Source organism: Strix uralensis, chromosome Z, assembly GCF_047716275.1.
Source record: "Strix uralensis isolate ZFMK-TIS-50842 chromosome Z, bStrUra1, whole genome shotgun sequence".
NCBI classification, from domain to species: Eukaryota; Metazoa; Chordata; class Aves; order Strigiformes; family Strigidae; genus Strix; species Strix uralensis.
In genome coordinates, this window is record NC_134012.1 from 76,065,695 (window position 1) to 76,089,957 (window position 24,263).

Genomic DNA, 24,263 nt, shown 5'->3' on the forward strand with positions numbered 1-24,263 from the left:
GTTTTTGGTATTACCAATTCACCCTCCTCTGCAGAAACTACTGGTACGCAAAACATATCTAAACAACAGTATATAACAATCACTAATCATGTTTCATCAGCACAGATCCCTGCAGAGTAGAAAAGTCCTCCCAAAAGAAGAGGTACAGGACACAGTACAAGTCACCAGAGTGCAGTCAGCCATCAAGGATCCAGGGATTAACAAAGTGGCCCAACTTCACTTTCCATAGGAACAGCATTCCTTCCCCTCCCTGCTTCTTTGCCCAGCCAAAGCTCATATAGGGGGAAGACAGTATTAAGGGTCCTACATATCTCAAGAAACAATCTTTTGCTTTAAACAGCCCAGGTGCTTTGGGTGTTCCTGCTATATCTTATAATGCTCAAAAAGAGGCAACTGGTCTGACCGCAAAGTGTGGTACTTTGAGGTGGCAGAAGAAAACACTGGTGGTATTAAAGCTAAGTGAAGATCAGATGCTGCATGTGGAACATGAAAAGACTGAAGATCATTGTTATGAAGTACAAAGAACCATAGATAGTATCACCTCTGGGTCACAGGACTAAGCCAAAATTCACTTACAGACACATTCTGGGGAGCAAGCAGTTTCAAAGAATGAGTCAGATTTTCAGGCACTTTAGTTGATAAAAAGATTTTTCCACTTCCCATTTTAAATAAGTTGTGTCACAAATAGTACACTGCTGTTAGCCATTCCCAGATAGGGTTGCATTTTAGTAACTGATGAAAAGAGGCATGCATATAGGCTTCAGTTAGTAACACAATTTAGGGTACCTGTTTGATGAGTCCCAAGTAGAAAAAACACAGACCAAAAAGCTAAGTCATCTGTACACACTGGAATTTAAGTGTTTATTCAAAAAGTAAACTTTTGGGCACATTGCAATTTTAAAAAAAGGAAACAATACAAAGAAGATTAAGCAGTCAAAAGCCAGCAATATTACAAGCTGTTTACATACCAACATTTACATTAATTTAAAACAAGTGGCATGTCACCAACATGTAAAACATAATTCAAAAGTTGAAAAAAAAATCAAGTTGACTTTTGAAGGATACAAGTCTACCACATGTGTGAACACGGGTTTGGTCATTCAGTTTAAAACCCCTCTTGCACTGAAATGTTCAGTCTTCAAATTATACAAGTGGATAGCTAGCAGCTGTTGCTATTCCACAGTGGTTCTTCCTGTCCTTGGCCATGTAGATATATCCTTTGTCACCCCACTTCTCACCCCAGCTGAAAACAGAAGTAAAGGGTTTGTTTTCATATTCAGAAGAGACTTAACTATTCCCCCATAAATGTCTGAATTGAAAACTGCTGCCTTCCACATTTGTGGAGAAAAATCAAAATAGCTGCAACCAAACTAAAGCATTTTCCAGCAATTAAAATGCATGTTACAGGAAAGGCACCCCAAGCTCACAGAAATAAAGGCTGCAGCCATCCTCTCACTAGATGAAGATCTTGATGTGCAATCCTGGATTGCTCAGACACTGCTCCCAGCCAACTTTAAGGGAAGGCCAAGACTGCAAGCAGCATCTGAGGCCCCAGTAATGCTGAGAGCATGAGACAAGCTCATGTGATGTGCCCTCTAGCATTACTTTATTGTTTTCCCTCCAACATAGGAGACAACTCCACCTTTAAAGTTCAAGTGTGACACTACTTCACCCAAGTGAGCAGCAGTCTGCTTCCAAAAAACACCATTACACTCCCACAACCTGGTTTCCTCCTGCTCTGCTCTACCACTTTAAGATCTACTAGCTCCACGGGCTGTTCCAGTACTGAGGACCCTTGAGTTAACTGAAGTAGTAGAAGAATGAGCTTGCTGCTTTGGGCCTACTTTATTAGGCTGCCAGCAGCATGAGTCAGGTTTAACTTCTGTCATACAATACGAGAACGGTCTCCAGATTTTCCACATGCAGATTTTAACTACTGGTGTCTCCCCACGCCCCACTACAGGTGACGAACTACCTTCCCTTCTCCCCTACCTCCAAAGGGTACAAAGGCACAGAGAGAGATCTTACCTGTTCTTAACAATCCAGTATTTTTTCCCATCTACGTCTTCCCCCTCAAAGCCATAACCTACAACCAAAACACCATGGTCCAGATCTTCACTGCTGCAGTCTGGTTCATAGTAGATACCTGCAGAGGCATAAATTCACATGTGAACACGCCCATCTGCAGGAAATCCTTCTCCCTCAGTAGAAGCTTGCTGTATTTCAAATTACATGGTGCACAGTCTCTTGAGAGAGAAAGAAGTCATAAGTATATCACAGCAGAAACTGAGGAACAAGTACACACATATGCAAGGGAACTACAGAGTGTGGAGAACCTGGACTAGAATTAAAAGGACTCCTGATTATGTCCTATGTCAAGATCATAGTTGTTTTTTTAGCTATTAAACTGAAAGGCAATTAATACCAAATACTCAAAAAAAAAAAGAGAGTTCTTTGCATGCAAGTTGTTAACAAAACCCCACCTGACTGATAGAACTGGAATGAAGAGTGGCCTGCATCAATAGCAACAGACACTGGACCCACAGCTGCTACTGCTTTCATGAGAGCTCTTTCGTGTCCTTGAGGGATGTCAACAAAGCCAGTGTCATTAGCAGCATTGTACTCTGCCTTGTAGCGACAGTCTTCATCATCCTAAATAAAGAAAGCCCTAGTTATTACATAGTTCTGCACATAACACACAGGTGAGCACAGGAACTACCAGACATTCTGTGACCTTGCTGCCTTGCAAACAAGGGACTGAAGAGGATCCAATTGCTTCACCAGTGCTTTGAAAGAATTGCACAGGAAAAGCACAGAAGCTGCTTCTGAGCTTCTCAAAGGTACAGAAAAACCGAAGGACAGCAGGGCTCAAAAGGAAAGCTTTACTGGGATGCAAAGTACCATTACATCCTGGAACCCTCCCTTCTTTGGTGGGCAGGACAAATGTCTTTTCAGGGAGGAAAGAAGCCCAGAATGCATTAATGGGCAATGGAAGAAAGCCAAGTATTCATTAATTACAAAGCAATCCAGAAACTGCTCGTTGAGCAAGCACTTAAAATCCACCATTTTAGACTGTCATGGTTGGAAAAACTGTACAGAATGATTTAGAAGTTAGTCATTTGCATTATATGACCTTAGATACAGCATTCATGTATTTTATGCTGTTTCTTCACATTATCTTTCTTACAATGAAGCCTGGATTGTTGGTGCCACAGGTATTTACATCAGGAGAGGCCTAGTTTGCAAGTTAGGCCATGCGAAACAAAGAAACTAAAGCAAGCACATCCCTCCCTTAGTTGTGTGGTAAAATTAGTACTTAAATTGCCTCCCGGCAACCAAAGGAACACGGAGTACACCTCAATTGCTTTCTTTTTGTACTCAGCAAGTTAGGCAGTTCCTATAACCAACTGGGATCTCTGCAAGAGCCAAGATTAGGAAAAAATTGAGATTACAGGGATGCAGGTGAACAGGAACCCAAATCCTAAGGCTTTGTGTTGCTCACAACAAGCAGCATTGCTATTGCATATTCCATCAATACAGCATAAGCCGCAAGGAAAGATACTCTATAGCAAGTGGAACTCCAAGTGGTAAAAAGCCCAAACCATGGGCTCTCGAGTGATACCACAATTCTACTGCTCTTTTTTCCTTTCATGTCTGTTTAACTTTTGGTAGATCATTAGGGGTATTTTAAGAGTCTGCCCATTGTCTACATTATGCACATTTAGTCCAGCACTGCCAACAGCCATTGTTAAAAAACAAATCATACTAGCTGCAAGAATTAGCTGGTCTATGGGTAGCAACTCCACAATAGCTCAGTCATGGGAAGCTGAATTGCACCTCCACAACTAAGTAGCACTGTTGACAAGGGCTGGGTCCAGGTCTGGTGTGTCAACCAAGATAAGGCACAACATCTGATAGGACAACAACAACGAGGGGGAGGAATAAAAATATTCGCTCTAGTCCTTCCAACTGGTCTGGTAAGATTTTGAACTCAAAGACCAGTGAAGCATGTGATTCCTACTGGGGCTAGCAGTCATTCTAGTTTTCCTGGGAAAGATGCAACAGGAAGAACAGATGTACCGATTACTACTTAAGACATTTTCCTTTCTAGGTACAAGTTTCCCAACATAGTTTGTCCACACAAAGGATGTGACACCTACAATACAAGTTCAGCTATTACACTTACCTTTGCAGTGTACGGGTAAGATTCCTCTGAATCAATTCCCCCATTATCCTGCACATACTGGAAAGCCTGGTCCATGAGACCACCATTGCAGCCTTGATTCCCTTCAGGGCGAGAGCAGTCCACCAGATTTTGTTCACTCAGAGAAACAAGTTTGCCAGTTTTTCTGAAGTGCTGTCCTTCAAGAGCTCCTGTTGTGCTGAAAGCCCAGCAAGAGCCACACTGACCCTGAAGCAAGAAATGAAATCACAAGTTACAAATCCAGACAGATTAGGCAATTACAGTTCCCTTACCACTGATCTAAACATGAAAAACACAAAAGCCACAAGACAAACTTCAGTTTCACACTCCTAGCATGTGCAAGTGAAGATGTGACAGACTTTTCAGTTCCTAGACATTTAGTACAGAACTCCTGAAAAATACTAAAGGGGTACAGCAGTTTTATCAAAATGGCACTTAATTTAGTAAGCTTGCACTGGCCTTCATTAAACAAATCCACAGTGGCTTTTCTTCTGTGGAAGCAGAGGTAGCATTCAGGAAGCTGAATCTGTAACTGGTTAAAAATCCACCATCGGAGAATACCTGGTCTTTAACTGGAGTTACATATCCCTTCTCTCTCCAGTCTACTGATCGTGGTACTTGCAGGAAGCTGGGCTCAAGAAACTGGGATCCTCTGTACTTCCTTTCTGACTTCTTGTGGGCATAGCCATTCATCAGCTGTCTGAACTCCTCAGCTGTCTGAAGAAAATTCAAGACATGCAGTCACCATCTATTACACACTGCTGTTTAGCACTGTGTTTCATACTTTTATACATACCATGTCACCAAACTGATTCATTCCCAACTTGTAGCTGTGTCTTCCTAATGAGTGATCCAGATTATGGAGTTCAATCATTTTCAGATTCTTCTCCCACACCACTCTTCTCCAGTTTTCCTCTCTCTGAGGGGCCAGAAAACAACATACTTCAAGGAGGCAGTTCAGACAAAGTTCACTCGAACGATAATGTGCTTCGTTATGGCTTGTATACTCAGGCAAATGTAGACTACTTCAATGGAAAGTCTGAACACTGTTTGAGAGATAGTCTTTTTGCCACCCTTGTAACAACAAAAAAAAATGAGTACAGTACAGTTGAGTCGATGCACAAACACAAGAAAGAGACCTAGGAAGAGGGGGATTATCCTTCCCAAGCGCAGACCACAGCCAGCGTTAAAACAAAGCAGACATGACTCAGCTGGCAGGGCCCAGCTGAGCGCGTATCCCCGGGCGCTCACCTCATGGTAGTCCTTGTTATGCCACGACTTCCACAGCTGCCAGTGACCGTCCAGATCGGGGTCTGCTCTGGGAGCACCGAAGGCCAGTCCCAAGCAGAGGCTGAGCGCGGTTAGGCACAGATTCATGCTGGCAGATCTGCCGGGAACGGAGGGACAGCGGTCAGAGGCAGCTGTAGGCAGGCCAGTCGCCCTTTGCTTCACAGCCCGCAGAACGGAGGGGGATGCCCGGTCTGAAACCAGCCTGTTGGCCGACACACAACGTGTCCCCCCACTCCCTTCGTAAGCCGATCACAGGGGAGAAAAGCAAACCGCACACTCCAAACGAAGCCGTCCGGGACAGACGCGCAGGGAGACTGGCCGCCCCCACCCCCACCGAGCCTTTCCCGGAGGCCTCATGAACTGATTCGGCCTCTGCCCGTCCCCCTCCAGGGAGCGGAGGCCTCTGCCGCCACTGTAAACAAGCTCGGGCGGCGGGGCCAGGTCGCGGGGCGGGTGGCCGCCAGCCTCCCAGGGAAGCGCCCAGAATGGCGGCTCCTTCCCGGCGGCAGCCGCCCCGCCGCAGAACAAGGGCAGAGCCGCGGCCAGCCGGCCCGGGCCGCAGAGCCCCCGCCCCGCCCACCTCAATCGTTCCCCGTCGCGATGCTCCCAGCTCCCGCGCCCGGCGGCGTCCGGCCGCCGCGGCCCTTCTTATACCCGCCGCGGCCATGCCCGCCCCGCCGCGCCGATTGGCGGCCGCGCCGGGCCTCGCCCCGCCGGGCAGCGCCGCGCCTGCCGCCGGGGCCAGGGCAGGGGCCGCGGCCGAGGGGCTGCGCCGGGGCGAGAGGCCTTACCGGGGCTGCCTACCCCCCACCCGTCGTCGTCGCCCCCCCCCGCTCCGGGGTGGCCCCCCCCGGGGCTGCCCGCCGTCACCCGAGGGGTGTCGGCCCCGCCGCCAGGCGATCAAACCGGGGCAGCCCCGGTGGCCGGAGCTCCTGATGACGATGTGGGGCCGCTCTGGGGGCATCCCGCACCGCGGACGCCGTTACGTTGGGCAGTGTTTGTCTAAATATTTATTACGAGTGCCGGCAGGCTGGAGATAGTGGCAGCACGCGAAGGCAGCTGGAATTTAACCTAGGGAGACTTTAAAGCTGGCAGCTGGCAGACGATAGAAAAACAAAATCTGGAGAAAAACAAAAATGGTGAGGCGTTTGCAGTGGCAGACCCTGCGCCGTCCCCGTGTTCCCACTGATGGCTCTTGCTCAGGTGAGGTCGGCGAGGCGGCTCCCAATGCTGTGCCCGTGGTCGCCGGCTGTGGCGAGGCCGGGCAGGCTTGCAGGCCTCGGCACCCCATGCCCGCTCGGGGGGCGGCAGGCCATGCTGCAGCCCGCTCCTGCCCGGGAGAGCTGCTGCCACCAAAGCTGCGCTATACAGGGTTTGAGAAAGACCATGGGCCAGGCTACTCCCCCGACACCGGCAGCGGGCAGGTGCGAGGGAGCATCTCCCACTGGACAGGGTCCTAGTGGCATGGCAGTCACACTGATACGAGAAGCATTTCCAGGAAGGTCCTTTTTATTCCCCCATAATTTAATATCTGAAAACTGCTTTTTCCTGACTCTGGACCCAAGCCTCGAGTCAGGTGTTTTGCCACCAGTGTGACTAGGGTTTATATGTGTAGCATCCAGTAACATCTGCTGGAAAACACTGTGACACCGTGAGTTGCAGCACAGGTGAGATGTTAAAAGGTTAGCACATGGACTTGGTCTGCATCTAAACAGGAGTAGGCAGGCTTTCATTTTTAACAGGGAACTCGTCTCCAGAAGTAGAATTAACTGCAAGAGCTATTCGAGATTCCCCTTTAAGTTCTTGTAAAGCTGGCATTGCTGCTGGCTTTAGCTTGCAAACTTGAAAGCATGTATTTAGAGTAAAAATCAGGGTTTGTAGACTTGCACAACAGCAAAAAGGAAGAAATCACATGATACATGCTTCTCCCTTTTTTGATGTTTTAACGACACACTGTGTGTTAAGCAACACATGTTTCCTTATGCAGATTATGCCAGGAGAAATCTTTGACCCAAGGAAGCACCAGAGAGTCAAATACATAGAAGTTGGAGGGGTTGCCTTGTGTTTTCAAAGTACCCATGCAAGTCTCTTGCCACTGAACTAGTGTACTGATTCCACAAAAAATGTGTAGGTACACCCAACAACGGTGCTCCTTGATTAGTAAGTAATCATAAGCAAGCTTTGTAAAACCTCTGAGAAAAGGTATTTTAAAGCTAAACTACTAAATAAAGTGAAAGCTTGCATATGAACACTCAGGACTGATCTATCATTTATACATATGCAGCCATGTCACTTTGAGCAGGAATATAAAACATGGAATGGACTTCTTCAAAGTAGGACAACAGCAAAAGCACACTGGATGCATTACAAGTTTTAGGAATTACGTGCCCATCATTTTAATATTTACTTGCTTTACAAAGCTGTGTTACCAAATTTCTAGCGGTCTTTGTGGCTGAAATTTCTGAAAGTTCTTGTTTTGCCTTGTTAGACAGCTAGTGGCTGACTGACTATACAGACATCACGGAAACATCTTCTGAAAGGAAGAAAAAGTGTGTGACATATGCTGCAACAAACACCATTGTTTGCTTGCACAAATTTGAATAATTAGTAGTGTGTGTAGCTTTGAAAAATTAAGCTAGATATCCTTGTGCTTTCTGTTCAACCATATGTATTTCCAGTTGTCAAACAACAGTTTCAAGACGAGCCTCTTTAAAGGAAAATGACCCATTTCCTTATTTGTAAAGGAAAATGAAAATGCACGCACTAAGACTATGCGTTTGTATCTTTCCAGCATGAAACTTTTTACTACCTAACCAATTCACGTGTAAATACCTCAGGAGACTTAGATGAACTTCATAGAGTTTGACTAACTCATAGTTAGGTTTTTTGTGGTTTTTTTTTACTGAGTTGTGCAGGATTTGAAAAGTTTTTACTTAACAGCTTTTTGCTGATATTTTCTATGCACTGGGACTTCGCAGTCCTATTTAGGTTAGCTTTGTTTCTGCAATGGTATCTGATACCAACTGAGCATTGACAGGCCACAATGAAGTTCTCAATGAACTATGGACAAGGACTTTTCTCAAAGAGCAAGGGGTTTAGCTGGCATGACAGGAGATAAGGTCAAAATTACAAACGGTCTTGCACCATAAATCACATGTCCACTGCTCTGTAATGCACCCTGAGATGCACCAAGACAAACTGGTGCTTTTCCAGATGGTATGAGGTCCTGTCTCTTTGGGGAAGTTACATATAGTCAGCTAGCATGTGATACCACTGTGCTACCTCTCCTTGTGAATACTCTTAGTGCACATACACACACACACACACACAAATGCCAGATACCATTTTTACTGTGAAGAGAAGTTCAATCTACAAGTTTATTTAATTACCATACATTGGGAAAACTAAACTGAGAATTTGCAGAAATTCTTGAAGGAGACAGGAATACTTTCACCTTCAGCACATTGACTTCAGCTTGCATTGAGTCATAACTGTTGTGTGGACATATCAGTTCCCCGGGTATTTTGGGAAGGCAGCCTGGGAAGCCAGGTGCAGAAACATAAGCACAGGCAAGGGAAATCGGCACAGCAACAGCTAAGGTCAGAACCTGGTCATCACAAGACTATCGTTTAGAAATCTGTGATAGGAAGCTGGCCTAGGACTACCTCCAACTTGTAGACAAACATTTCTTTTCCGAGAGTTGTATTATATTGTCATCAGTGTGAAGACTGCCGTCCATGCTGCAGAGACTGTTCACAACTTCATCTAAAGGAAAAATGCCACACAGCACAGCTACTAAACCCTCTGTCCTAGCACTGCTCCTACTGCTTCTGATGTGTTCACATGCCAAACTCCAAGCCCAGCATGGCTGAAGTGAACAGGTCAGTGGCACCAGTTAGAGGTAGTAAGTGGGCAGATACTGCTAGAAATAATTATCCATCAAGCTGTGCAACCTTGTGACACCTTGCTGCAGACACACCAGCCACACCAGTCTTTGCTCTGTTACAAACATCTCTGTGGGGACTAGCAACCACCTGCAGGTCATGTCTGCAAAGCACTCCTTCTAGGTTAGTTGAGAGAGGCGTGAAATCAAGAGCTCCTTTAGTTCCTCTGCTTAAAAGCTCAACTGAAGCCATGCCATCCAGTCCAGAGACCTGGGTAGCCATGCTAACCACAGCAGCCACAGTCCTTTCTGCAATAACCTAAAGATCAAAATTTTGAAGGAAAAAGATCTTTGTCTATTAATTTGAATCTCTCCTTTTTGGAAGGTAACTTTCCAATTTGCTTTGAAAAAAACCAGCTTTTGAGGAACTCTATACATGCAAAACTCCAACTATTATGCCAAAGGCATATCACTCTTCTAAGACTCAGGAACAGCACGTTTTAATAACTAGTCATGTTTTCATTGTGGCAGCCAAAAAGTTGCCAACCACCCTGTAGCTATCTGGCCCTACAATCTATTGGACGACAGAGGCCATGCCATTTCTCAGCAGTACCAGGAATTTGTGTAGCGGTGTGTTGCCTCTGCGATTGGAGAGGTGAACTCAGCATTGATCTCCAGGGAAACATCTCATCAACGTGAAACTCAGCTGCCACTGCACATCCCAGGTGTGCAGCACAATCCTCCCCCTCTGGAACCACTCTACTTATTTCTATCCAGGATTTATGAAACTTGTTTTGTACTTTTAAATCCTTTTTCTTATTTGTTCCGCTGGTACATATGTGCAGAGGAAACAGTCAACCTGTATCTGCCAGAAAAAGACCCAGAAATCAGAAAAGCAAAGCTCCCTTGTAATCGTAGTTGACCTGCAAAGCTACAGCAGGCTGGCAATGTATCAAAAACATCTGTGCAATGTAAACAGAGTAAGCTATGTCACACTTAACTGTAACAAGAGTGTGTGCACAAGCAGCTCCCAAAGACCAGGTATCTCAAGGTAACTCTGCCACGATCCTTACTGAAGTTAAAACAAGTAGTTTGTTTGGGTGCCATTTATCCAAACAGCAAAGGAAGTGCATTTTATTTAGGCAAACACTGATTTTTGCATTACTATGAAGACAAAATTCAGGATCTTTATTCCTGGAACAAAAAAAACCTGAACTGGCTTCCTTAAAAAGCTGTGACTGTGAACATGTTTATTTATACCAGGTTAAAGTCCTCGGGCTTAAATCTGGTTTCTATCATTTTACCTTACTACACCATGACTTGAGAATGGACTTCTATCTTAGTCAAGGTGTTTCTTAAAGTGTTATCTAACCTCAGATGCAAATTACTGTATTTCATAGCAATCTTTCACTGACCAACTTTTCTTAAATGCTACCCAAAAAAACCCCCGAAGTTTTCCAGTCAGATATGTACTTCTGTTCAGCCAAACATTGATCCGGTTTAGAAAAGTACATGTCTATTGCAGAGAGCACTGCGTTGGTTTTACATGCCAAAGTCTGGTTTATGCATAAGAAATGCCAGAGTCATATTTGTGTTTAGGAAAACGAAACTTTAAAAAAACAATTAACTTTCTCTTCAGAAGAATAATGTTTTTATTCTATTTTACGGTAAAGATTCTTCTTACAGAAAAAAAGAACAGTAAATTTCCAACACCAGAGTGACTGTTTCAGAAAGCTAGGAGGATATGAGAAGACAATTATAGAATGGATACCCTTATGCCAACTTAAGAAATTCTACTCACTTTAATACTTATTTTTATTTATAGTGCCAGTTTCAGAAAAGTTTTAGGAACTGCAGATACTTTTTACCTAACTTAAACATGGCTGGTAAAAAGGCTACCAAAAAAGCATGAGCAGTTTCTCTTCTTCCTTGCAGATCTATGAAAAGTAACCAGCCTTCCTCTCTGACCGGGACATTCCTCACCAAGATCTGAGGTGACTCTGGAGTTTATAATGTCCCTCTGGCATTAACAGTGTTCATAAGGACCGACTTAAGAATCTTTGTTTTGGATTCTCCCTAGTAAAAAATCAGATTCAAACTGTGCTTCAGCTGGAGGACCCATAATGAAGTCAGTTGCATCGTTACTACGTTAGAAAAGGAAGCAGCATCTGCTTCAAGGGAATATATATATAGGGTTCTGGGAGTTTTCTGAAGACTTGGGAGATGGCTGGGGACCAGTGACACAACCCTTCTGAAACACCTCTTTGTTTTCAGCAGTCTTGTGATCTCCGAGAACCATTATTTCCTCACCCAAGTGCCAGATAAGAAACTGCATTCCAGCTTCTCTGCTGGCCCACAAGGCAAAGGCGACTTCGTTTACATCTCAATGTCTTACCTGGTCACAGGAGTCGGGGAATGATGCAAGGGATTGCTTGCCTTGCAAGAAAAACCGGGTGGGGGTCCTAGTATCGCCACTACTTCAGGGTTAGCATTTCCCAAAAGCAATATTATTTTCCTGTGAGGTTTTCTGATGAAGTTATTTTGTATCTGTGGAAAAAAATTAGTTGTTTTGGTTTCTTTTTTATTTTACCTTACCTTGTGACTTTTTAGAGAGGCTAAATACTGAGTCATACTTGAAGTCAGCTTTGAACATGGTGTAACTTAAACACGTACTTAAAATTTCAAACCTCAATTTGATTGATTCCTCATTCTTTACTCAGTGTCTCCTCCAGATTTCTGATGGATAGTAATTTCTGAGTTTTGGGAGATTTGTGTTTTTAAAAGCTAACCTGGGGAAATAGTGGGAGGATGTGGGGATGTATCATATTAAATTGCTGATGTAGAAGTTCACAAAGATAGAATAATTTCCACATTGTATTGATGTTTCTCCAAAATTTAAAGGACATTGGTGTTTTTTTCCCTCATACTAAATATTTTTCAATTTTTACACAAAACTAGTTACTATTTCCTGACTCTCTTAATTTAAAAGTTTATTGTTAACAAGTTGGAAATTGCAAATCCAGTCTGTATTGTAAAGTTCCTCTGCCCAAGACCAGTTTTTCACTCCCCATATCTACTCTGGAGATCTCAGTGACGGCATTTTAACAGAATTCAAAGAAGGCTTTGGGGAGTATTTAATATACTATTTAATATTTGAAATCACATTTTGATTTAAACAAATGATCCAATATTTCTGTTTTGAAATGGAAGCAGTAATAAAGTTCAGAGAAGTATAAATCTTTAAGTGCTTGAGTGCAATGTTTGTGCCACTGTAAACTGTTGTAAACAGCATGAAAGAAAAATCTGTTTGTCTGTCTCCTGTTGCTCTTGGAGCAGTGGTGTCTAAAGTGCAAGCTGACATGCTGGAAAGCATTTCCCATGATAAGGTTAGAGACTGTGAGTGATGTGAGGAATTATTTTTAAACTTAAAAGTTACAGGCTGGGCTTCATTAACAGATCATGTGAGGGAAGGTTAAACAAAAGCTGCTTGCAGAAGAGGAGAGAGGCAATTGAAATAGTCAGATACTGGTTTAAAATTTGTTTTCCTGAAAATCAGGTAAGAGGAGAAAGAGACCAGTGCATGTGCTTTTTGGGTGAGAGCAGTGGTGACTCAACTGCTGTTATTCCCGCTTTACAAATGGGAAGACTGAGGCAAAAAGAAACAGTACCGTGCTGTTGCGGCCACTGAAATCAAATGAATGACCTGTGGATGGATCACTCTATGCTCTTCAATACAGAGTTTAGTCATGGTAAATCATAATGTATCTTTTTTCTCTCTTCTGCTAATCAAAATAAATGCAAGTGTTAGCTTGTTTTGGGAATGCAAACAGATGTGATATAAATCAGTGCAATACACATTGCCTTGCCTGTGTCTGAAAGCCAGTTGAAGCACACTCAGCCCACTGAACACCAGGATGCTGGTAACTGTTTTCGGATTTACATAATAATTTCAAATATTTTAATAACTCTTTAATCACTGTGGCAGACACACACTACACAAGGTCTTTTATAGGACCTTTCTGGCCACAAAGGACCTGCCTGATTGGAATCTTCTCACTATCCATAGACCAGAGTTTCTTGTGATCTCTCCCTCTTTGATCACCCTCAACCTGTGGGGCATTCTAAATGTACACCCGGAAGCTACAGGACAGCACAGCAGAAGGAAAAGGACACTGGTTCCTCATGGGGCACTGAAAGTAAGTGTGCACAAGGGGGCATTCATCTGTATGCGTGATGAAGCTGGTTTAGCTAGTAGCCAGCATGAAACAAGACGTTTTGGGAAATTGTTTCACATTGCAGTGTCTTGATGACTCCATGACAAGGCCATACATAGTGCAGCAGCCGCAGAGCTGAGAGCTGAGCAATATTTCTCTGACTCGTCGCATGAGTGGCTGTAAGCTTATGCAATTTCCTCTTGTTCCATATGGGAACATCCACAGGGATTTTGCTAGACCTCCTTACCCTTAGGCTTGCAGAAGAGCACAGTGAGTGACTGACACAACATTCATATGATCACTTCTCATCCCCGTCACCAGAGTCTTCCTATGCTCTAAGGTAGGTGATCTTTTGGTGTCTGATCATGCAGTGCTAGAAAAGTGGTCTGGCATGGGGTGATCGCTGTGGTGCCTATGGTAGCATACATCTGTGCTGGAGTGTGGCCCAGCTGCCTAAAATGTGGGCCTGCTCAAGTGCAAGCCTCACCATTAACATGTCAGCGTCCTTTACTTGCAGATTCCTCCCTCCCTGAGCAGTATTGCTGGAAGTCAGAAACTTGGGTTATCAGCCAAGTGAGCTATTTTACACACTGGCTTGCAACCAATTCATTACCTACAATACCGATGATTTCATGCAAAAAATTGACCTTTGTCCATTGCTGGAAGGGTGGTGATGAAAACCCTTTGCCCAGGGGCTGTCCTGATGCTGGGTTGCGTTCTGCTCCCCTGCTCCCTGGTAGCGGTCCTAAATGCCTTCCATTAGCATGAAGGGCAGACAGCTGAGCACACACTGCAATCCAAACACAGCACTGGCTGTTTCCTCTCAGTTAACTTTTTTTTTAAGGATTTTGTGTTTGCTAGACAAATAATTGTTCAAAACACAGGCTGTGTTTAAGGGAGAACAGTTTGGGCTCCTTTCAGCTTTCCTTAGTTGGCAAAGGCTGGGGCAGCCAAGCTGGGGGGCCACAGGAGCCACTGATGTGTCCCTCTGTGCCATGGGAATTAGTTTGTCTGGGTGAATGCAGGCTGCTCCAGCTCTCATCTCTGCTGACAGAGGCTTTCCTTGCTGCAGGTTTCAATGCAAATTTACACAGGCCATCAGTCCTGACACTCAGATCTAAAATTAGGTACACTCACAGTCTGGCTACAAAAGGTTAATCCCCAAATACTTCAATGGAGACAGACAGAAAGGAAGGAAGGGAGAAAGAAAGGAAGAAACATACAAAAGATTCAACACATTGGCAGTCTAGAGTTTACCTATAGTATCTTGTTTTGTGACTTATTTTGAGTATACATACAGTGATAAATATAAATGTAAATGTTAAATACTTTCCTAATTATTCTTTTTTTTTCTAGCAAGAAGAATATTTTTGGAATTGGTTTTGTTTTGGGTTTGGGGTTTTTTTTTGCAATACCAATAATTGTTTTATGAAATAACATATCTGTAACTCAAATATGACATCACACACATTGCTTCATGTATTGTTCCATGGGCTGAATTGCTACTGTCCTAAATCGTTCACGGAATGTACATGAAAATGCCTAGAAAGAGGGGTGCACTATTAGTGGAAAAAAATGCTTTAGTGATGTTCTGCATTTAGTATACTATGGTCATATAAATGAAAATGCTCCTTCATAATAGTATTAAAAATTTCTCCCCTTGAAACAGTAGTTGAAACTAAAACTACAGAATTCTCTGATCAAATACTGGATTAGACTTGGTTGAGATGACTAGAAAGATTTCTAATTCCACATAGAAAACTGCTTTCCCATCTTCTTTACTTCTCACTGAAAGACAAGCCAAGCACAAGTGGTAAAATCCAGCTGAGACTAGTCTTTACTTCTTTCTGTATTTGGCTACATTTGAAAACTACATATAAAACATTGCCCATTTCCCAGTATTCAAATTTGCAGTTGGCTGGTTTGTCTGAAGGGGACTGAAAACATTAAATCAACTTCTAAAGAACTATCAAAGGCTGGTAGGTACAGATTTTCTTTAAAAAATAGTTTAGAAAATTCAGACTCAGATAACTGGCTGGCTTTCCATGTTTGCTTTTAAACAGGAATGGATATGCGCATGTTTTTAAACGATACCAGAATGGCTAGCACTGATATGTCTGTATGTTTCATCTCTGGCCATAATGTGCCCTTTTCACCCAGACTTGGGGAGAATCTTGTGCCTTGCAGGTGATCCCGTACACTGAGGTTGTTTGCTCCTCCTGTGGTAACCTCAGCGAGGTAGAAGTCCACTTCCTCAGCTGTGGGCCCCTCTGCCACCAGTGATCTGTCTCTTAACCTTTCCTCATGTGACAAAGGTTGCATGCTGATGGCTCCACATGCAGAGTGAAAATAAAGACAAACAAAGGACAGAGTGGCCAGAAGCAACTGATAGTTGGCTTAAGTAGAATACATGGGATTTCTTAACATTTTCCCTGTCTTTTTCTCTTCCACCCATCAGGTCAGTTCATAGTCCTTTATAGTGCTCTTTTATGCCTCAACTTCTTCAAAGCAAAAAAGAGCAAAAAAAAGCTCTTCCTCCCTCCTGCCCCCAACCTTTATCAGCAAGACCATTCATTCTGTACAATTCAGTTTCATTAAGTGTCAGCCTTACCATATCACTATCCTTTTGAGAGAAGCAGAGGGCAGCAGCCACCCTTGATGCTGTGTTAATGCTCATTGTATGTTTTCGGCTAAATCTTGATTGAAGATAAGCAGAACAAAATAAAAAGGAGATAATAAAATACCTCACTGTAATTGTATCAGTACTAAATGTAATGCTTTGCATTGACTGAATGCCTTCCTCTTCCTTGAACATTACTTAAGGATGCTTGTTAATTGAGTCCTGTGAGGAGTGGGGTATCAATCCAGAAAATAATTTGCGACTGGTGTATTTATAAAATCTCCATACAGCTGTCAGGACTATTTCCTATATATTTTCCTAGCTAAAGCCTGGCTGCAGAGACAAATTCCTCGAGCTGACAAATTAGCATACATGTCACTGTAGAGTTGCCTAAACTTTAGGGGTAGAAGATGATTTTTCTATTTTTTTCTTTTCTTTGAATAAGGCCCAGAACCATTTGCTTCATGCAAAACACTGGAAATACCACAAGAATTCATCAGCTGGCTTTGTAACTCATCAGCTCAGATGTAATTCTGCATCCTGCATCCACTACAGGCCTGGAGGAGAAACAGACTGGAAACATCACAGTCTAGTGAGGTCTTGGCTGAGTTGTTGCCGCTGTCCTCTTCAAGCAGAGGAATTGAGGAGGATGCTGATTACTTGTTCTTACATACTACAGCAAAGGTAAATTCACAGAAACCCAGCTGCAGTGTGCAGTGTTGTTTTTTCTGATAAGACTGCAGATAGTGGGGCTGTGGGTGGCTCTTTATGAATGCTAAGTAGGTGAGATACCTCATAAGAGAACAGCTTTATCCTCGAGTCCCTGGACAACCTTCTCCTCACCTTCGGTTATGTACTTGCAATTGTGTACCTGCGTAATTCACCTGCATGCTGCCTGTTGTTTTCCTCTGTGTTTCCGTTCTGTTCCTTGCCCTCTACTGGTTCTGGGAACAGCCAGGGTTACTTCACATTCCTCAAACAGCTTTTTGAAGTTACTAACCACAGTGTTTTTTCTCACTAAATTGCTGAGTGTGCCACGGAACAGGAGCTTCTTATAAATAGTGAGTGCAAGCTGAAATTCAGCACAACTAATTTTTTCCATTTTCCTGTTTTGTAAAGACAAGAAAATACTCAAGTTTCATGTGCATCACAGCCGAGCACACAGTGCCTTATCCTGCATCCTTATGTAGGCAGAGGTCAAAAGCGGCAGTAAGAGTTTTGGTAGGTAGGCAATGCAGAATAAATGGTGAGATTCATGCTTGCCCTGCTCCTGCTCCCTTGGTCAGACCATCAATACCTTCCATTTTTTTTTTCCCTAAGAATCTGAGACCTAGGGCATCACATCGTCCATGTGTCTATTTCCCTCCTCCTGTATCTTTTGAGCACATTGGGCATCATAAATCAGGTGTGAAAGGGAGAAGAAGTCTCCAACTTGCCTGGAAGGCAGGAGAGAAGAAAAGCAGAGCCTCTGCTGGGGGAAATCCAGGCAGACCACAGCTGCCACAAAATAGTGCTCTGCAGCTGGTGGTGCTCCCCTGTTTGAGCATGTATGGCTCCAGACTATCTGTGGCACAACTCTCTCTTGCTCAGTGGGGATGGAAAGAGATACAGAGAGGAAAGGAACAACAGGAGACAAAATAGAGATCCAACAAGGCTGAGAATTCACCAGTTCTGCCCTCCCACCGCTTTCTTCTGTCATCCATGTTGCCCAGCTGTCTCCACAACTGGTTCTCTCATTTACTTGCAGAAGATCCTATAGCTACCTCTGTGTCACTACTGAAGACAGACAGATTCTTGAAACAATGAATTGTAGCCATGTGCTTCTTTTGTAAAGAAACTGAAGTGTGTTGAAGCAAAAGGGCAGTGCAGTATCCTTGTCTAGGAAGATCAAGCCTTTGCACTGCAAGCAGGCAGACTGCAGACAAAGGAGGAAACAAAGGCAGGATGAGTTTTGCTTTTCCATTTGACTGTTTTTGATTATGTGAAGTCTTCTTGTGTAAGAGAAATCACTGTAAAGATTGAACACTCTGCGACTGCCAAGTATGATGTGACAATGTACCTCATCAGTAGCAGAGACCAACAATGATAATAAACATCAATAATTTTTCTAACCAAACATCTTAAAAAAGCAGTGAGACTGAATGCATGAGCACTAAAGCTCAACATTTTGCATGAGGAATCCATTATTTAATATGAATTTAAAAAATAGAACACTTTCCCATTTCTATAGATGCCAATTCTGAAACACTTGGCAGGAACCTCCAGCCAGCCCAGTTCTGAAGACAGTGAAAAACTATGCCCTGTAATATTATCCACAGACATGATTTCATATAATTCTGTGAATTCACTCACATGAATAAACTACACACACTCTTTTGAGTGTTTGCAGGGCCAAGCCCTAAGCACCTAAGCTGTCTACTTCAGTGGGATGGCAGAATTAATTATTTTTGGTCAGGGAATAACTGATAACACTTTTTTATCCACTTGTAATGCACTGCCTCAGGTGTTTTTTAGCACTGTAGCACTAACTTTCATGAAGACTGTAAAATAAAAAATAATTATACAGCACACATAGGTAGTCTTACTGAAGAAAGTGTGTTTTGAAGAGTGTATAATTAAGATGGTATTTCTCAGAGGACTAAATGGAGAGTAACCTGACATTTTTGTTGTGCAAACACCTGACTTGAGAAACTAGCAACTTTCTAAGAGTTGTGTAAGCAAATTGTATGCTATGGAGGCCAAGTGGAACTGGTGAGAAGACATTTTCTCCCCCGCCCCAAAGCTGCTGTGAAGCTCGTGCAGCACTTTTTGCAGGTCTTAGCTCTCTGCAATGCAGATCATTAGTGTTTTGCTCCAACCTGTACAAGTTATATACATCCAGCGTTCAAAGAGTCCAAACTGAGTGCTTGAATATGGTGAATTGATGGTGGTGGTGTTGCTGTTTGTGCACAATGCGTTTCATGCTAGAGGGATGTCTCTCACTCTTTTCCAAACCCTCCTGGTTTTCTTCCCTTAGAGATTATTTGCACTTATGTGGGGAGAAGGCTCTGAGCAACATGAACTGAGCATTTTCTTTAGGTAGAGTTAATGAAGCAACGCCACTCACAGATGAGATTAGCAGTCACTCACATTACATGTACATGGAAACTGGCAGGGTGAGAGCAGAAGATCAGAGCTCCTGTTTTACATTGACCTTGTTACAGCCTTTTTTTTTTTTCATTTGTCTTTGAGCCTTGCTTTATATACTTTCTTGTCCTACAGCTTCTGTAGTTTTCTTTAGTCACTTGAAAAACTTGATTTATTCTGAGATTCCTCAGGCTGGAATAGATGTATATGTTTGGTATTTTTCCCCCTCTTTGACTAAAAAAGCCATCCCCTGTGTGGTAAACATCCCTGCAAACTCTTGCTTTCCTTCTTCTCAAGTTGTTTCCCCTGACAGAAAAGCCCAACTATGTATTACATGGAGAGAGTAACTGACAGGACAGCATGAGGCAGAAAATGGTGTGGTGGACAGCCTCCTCTATGGGGCCACCTTCAGTATGAAGCCTGAACAGAACAGGGTAGATTCACGCCCACTAACATGGATGGATGCGGCACCCAGAGCACTGGACAAAGAAAGGCATTATGCTTTCCCTTTGAAAGACAAGACAAGACAGCTCCCAGACTCTTTCTGCTGCTGTAGAAGCAGCATGAGGCTAGATACATTCCCATCCAGCCAAGCATTTACAGAGATGTTTAAGTGTGTTGAGCAGGGGCCCTGCTAGCACGGTGACTTCAAACACGTATGTCCACACATGACTTACTTGGCTAGCAGCTATAGCAATTAAACAAGTTTTGCCAGTAGCTTGGGTCGCCACAGTCTTTTTCCCATTAAATAGGTCACAACATTGTTTTTTGATTTGTGCTCTTGTTTACCTAATTCTTACCCTGGCTGACAGACAGCCTGAAGGTACGATGTTGCAAAGGGGCAGTGGGATGGCTATAGGTGATGGAAGATGTGGCTCTCCTGTTCAGGCAGAGAGCTACCCCTTCAGTGTCCTCTGTACCTCCACCGGCATCCCACAGATGGACAGGAGGTGAGTGAAGGGAGGAGACGGGGTCAGGGCATGTTGTGCTCTGCGGTTTGGTGATTGTGCAATACAGTGTCCCCAGGCAGAAACTTAAGCCAGTGCAGCAATGCATTAGAGTGTCTCCTTGCACCAGACACCTCCCCTGAATTTTACAGAATGCATCGCATACAGGTTGTTCAGGAAATCGGATGTAATAGATATGTGGTTATGTTGGAAAAAACCCTGACTGTGTGAAATCACCACATTTGTTTATCTTACAGAATGGTCAGATGAGAGACCCCTCACCTCCTTTCACAGGTGAATTGAACAGATGGTGCCTCCAAAGGTGACGGGGGGGCAAAATGAGACCATCTCTCTCACCTCCCAACGTCAAGTGTGCTGACAGAAATCAAGGAAGGATTGTAAAACAGCCAAACAGGAGGAATGTTGCAATGGTCATTTTGAAATAAACCTGTTTGTGACAAGCAGTGACTGTGGTGATGTTTACGCTATGATTCATACAAGTGCAGCACCTGCAGTTTTAGTCTGGATTACTTTTAGGATAGAAGCAGCAGCAAACACTGTTCCAATATTTGAGAATGAGAAAGCAAACATCAAGGCTGCTCTTGGCTCTAGGACTACATTAACTTAGAGCAGGGCTTGTGTCAGAAGTGGCTGGAGCATCTTTCCACTGCAAGGTGCAGCTTGCTTGTAATTGACTCACAACAAACAGGTGTTCACACAGTTGCATATCTCTCTGTATTCACTTGCAGTTCTCTTCTCTTTTATGCGGTAACTGCTATGACAGGGAACCCTTAGCTGGCATGTATCATACCACAATAGGGCTCTTCGAGGATGCCCTCAGAAAGTCCCTTACGCCATCTCGGGCTCCTCCTTGATGACAAGGCTGAACTTTCTTATCTGTGTCTATGCTAGACTGTCGGCGACAGCGTCTGCCTCTGCCTCTGTGTCTGTAGGCTCCAGGCACCTACTGGCAGCTTCCTTAGAGAGAGACATGCATGTTATTCTCTCAGCGCTACTGATAAGCAAACTGCTACAGCCAGGAAGAGGTGAGAGATAGTCACTGCTTTGTATGCCTGGTTGTTGATGCTGTCAGAAGGCAGCTTGGGTATCTTTTAGAAACTCACCAAATTCCAGTGGGCACCTGTGGGAGCCACACACGGTAACACTGGAAAGACAGCTCTTCAGGGGGAATCAAAGTGTCAGCCTCCTGTTTCTTTACAGAAATGCAGCACAGAAGCTTCAGAATACAGGATTGCACTCCCACTCCTGCCCTATATCCACTTAGTGAAAATGCCTGGCTTACTGCCTACCTTACCAGGGTAAAATGAGATCAGGAAAGGAAGTGTCTGCAGATTATTTCCTCCAAGAAGATATTTGCTTCCAGCATATGGACTTCTCAGTTCAGTCCTCAAGGATATTCAGTATTTTTTTTGCTTAAAATACTTGAAAGTGCAGTGAAAAATCTTCACACAAGCTGGTTGGATGACTCCTCTGCTTCGCACTACACATGTTCTTTTGTTGTTTTTTCCCTGTACTCAACCACTGGAGCTAGTTTTGAACAGTTTAAACAAAACACCCTTAAACACTTAAGGGAAAAAAAGAAAAGGAAGAAAGCAGTTTATTCAAATAGACAAATGCCTACCCAAAAGCCTGACAGAACTGCTTCCCGGGGGAAAAACTGTCCTTGCTGATAGCTTGTCATTCTCACCAGTCTTTAATTCTTCACTTGAAGGAATTTTTGTTTCTTTTAATTTCCATTTCAGACAAGGAAGATGACTTTCTATCTTCTAAGTCACTACAAATGTATCTCAGATCCTAGCCAGTGCATTTTGTTTTTACTCCTGGAAAGGTAAAAGTTGTACCTCTGCACTTTGGAAGCAGGTGTGTGAAAGCCAGTGTTATCCACACCTGAAGCAAAAACATACCCTAAACTTGACAGCTTTTCCCCACAGCACAACCCAGTCTTTCCTAGTCATTTATTTTGATGGGTCCTTACATTTGCTTTATATGTGAAGAGGGAAATAATCACAAATACAGATTATCAAAACCCTGCTAAATTAATGGGGTTTTCCATACATAGTAAATAGAAGACAAAACCTACAGGTAAACATAACTAAAAATACCTTTCTGTACTCCCTTTTATTACATATACAGAGACACAGAGACTCTGGAAGTTGCACAAAGAGACAGCCTCACTATTCAGATGCAGCGTGATCTTCCCAATCTGCAAATCTTCCCCATCAGCTATCAGCTAGACCCAATGCAGAAAGCATCACAGGACAGGAAGAAGTGTGAGGAGGCTACATCATTGGTATGTCTGCAGCTGATGCTGTTACACAAGAAACACCCTCTTCCCTGCAAGCAGGGTCGAGGGGTAAGAAGAGAGGTGCTGTAACATCTTTAGTGAGAAAACATGGACCACCCATCAAAAAGTTCACCCTGATCTATGGTTACGGTTTAGCTGTGATACTGTCCAGAGTCTGGTATCCAGCTGCAATACCTGGGAAACCCACCATCCAAAAGCAGTACCCTGATCCTTGGTCACAGTTGACCTGGCATCGGGGACTGAGTTGTCTGCTCTAGCTCTCGAGGTGGTGCCTTCCTGGGAAGGCTGATCCTGGAACGTGGCCCCTGCAGATGATCAGGACCTGTGTCAGCCACAGTGTGGCAGTCCCTGCTGCTCTGAGGATGAAGAATGGACAGACTGAATGAACAAGATTCTTCATAAGCAGGGTCACAAAGCACCCTTTAAATTCATCAGGGTTTGCTAAAATACTAGGGAAAGTGCTTTCCGATTCACTTACAGAATCAGCGTGGTTTGTTGTCTTGTTTTTTTAATGCTTTCCCAGGCAGAGTGATCTAGACTCAGGTCTTGAAACCACCAATAACATTTGGTGGGCAAGAAATGGAAGATTGAGCCTTGCTTTGTAACAGTACTTTGATTTTTAGTTCAATTTGCTTATTATGTTGGTTTAAGAAGCAGAATTTACAGCAACTGCTGCATATCTGTAAAATCAGGGTTTTTTTCCCCTTCTTTTCTGACTGAAAGGAGAGCAACAAATACCAATAGACTAAAAATATCTGCCAGGTATAATGAAAGAAATGAAAGGGGCCAGATGACACACAGATGAGTTTTACTCAGAAATGTTTAATGGTAAGTAGTACCGTATTTCTTCTTCATGTTGTGTCTTTCCGTCCACATCTCCACCTAGTCTCTCTCCTCCTAGTGTTTTTTTTTCTTGCAGCATGTAAAGCCCGGGTCCTATTGAGCTAGGTGGTATGGCCCATGTCTGCATCTTTGTGGCAGTGCAGTAGGACCACAGCATGCCCTGTACAGCTCTAAGGAGTTTAGCAAAAGCAATAGTCATCTGAAGGCATAGAACTCCTGCAGCACTGAGACTTGAACCAGTTCTAGAAACATTTCCAGTGCTGAGCCTCAGCCCAGCCCTTGCAGGCAGGGCAGTACCATTATCTGCTTGCACACCACAGAGGGCTGAGTCAAGGATGGACTCTGTGACTTCGGCAATGCCACAGGAATCCTGTGGTGCAGGCAGGAGCACAGCAAACTCCTTTTTCCTTGCTTCAGTACTAACCTTGCCTTCATCACCAGATGGACTAGAATTAGCTGTACCCAGAGAGAGCTTAAGGAGAGCAGGAAAGGGTTATGGATGCCACTCTTCATTTGTTAACAGGAGTAAAACAAATTGCAATGCCTAGTACTTCAGGGATGGCTTTGAGTCAGGAGAGTTCAATCGCACAGCGGTGTATTTGCCATGCTGCCCTCCCCTCCACAGCAGAGCAGATGTAATTGGTACTCAGGGCTGGCTTTCCTGGTTAAACATCCCCCAGGGTACAGGCTCTACCATCTCACATTTGCTACTCCTTCTGGATTTGAGATAGTTCCTTGTTCCCTAGGAGGGGGTAGAGGACTTTTTTAGGTTACTGTGATCTCTTTTAAGTGTCTTTTCTGCTAAGGGCC

The 24,263-nt window shown here is 43.7% G+C and overlaps 1 protein-coding gene and 1 long non-coding RNA gene across 2 annotated transcripts; one reads left to right on the top strand and one right to left on the bottom strand.

The window, feature by feature from the left end:
* Window positions 1-833: 833 nt before the first annotated feature.
* Window positions 834-6,106, bottom strand: CTSL (cathepsin L). The gene is made up of 8 exons (XM_074856337.1): window positions 6,075-6,106; window positions 5,456-5,591; window positions 5,001-5,123; window positions 4,766-4,921; window positions 4,187-4,411; window positions 2,484-2,652; window positions 2,029-2,146; window positions 834-1,243 (listed from the first exon to the last, which is right to left on the bottom strand). Exons 2-8 carry the CDS (start codon window positions 5,579-5,581, stop codon window positions 1,144-1,146), a joined length of 1,017 nt encoding a protein of 338 aa, XP_074712438.1. The 5' UTR covers window positions 5,582-5,591; window positions 6,075-6,106; the 3' UTR covers window positions 834-1,143.
* A 386-nt stretch (window positions 6,107-6,492) lies between these two features.
* On the top strand, window positions 6,493-20,707 carry LOC141938134 (uncharacterized). Its single transcript, XR_012627177.1, has 4 exons — window positions 6,493-6,697; window positions 13,444-13,573; window positions 16,657-16,895; window positions 20,542-20,707. It is a non-coding gene; the product is annotated as an uncharacterized LOC141938134 (long non-coding RNA).
* Window positions 20,708-24,263: the final 3,556 nt, after the last annotated feature.

Excerpts from the sequence above, each read along its gene's own strand:
- CTSL (XM_074856337.1), bottom strand. The coding sequence starts at position 5,581 with ATGAATCTGTGCCTAACCGCGCTCAGCCTCTGCTTGGGACTGGCCTTC. Across the intron at positions 2,147-2,483 it reads ATTCCAGTTCTATCAGTCAG|GTATCTACTATGAACCAGAC; the intron begins GTGGGGTTTTGT and ends ATGCCTCTGCAG. Across the intron at positions 1,244-2,028 it reads TACTGGATTGTTAAGAACAG|CTGGGGTGAGAAGTGGGGTG; the intron begins GTAAGATCTCTC and ends TTCTGTTTTCAG.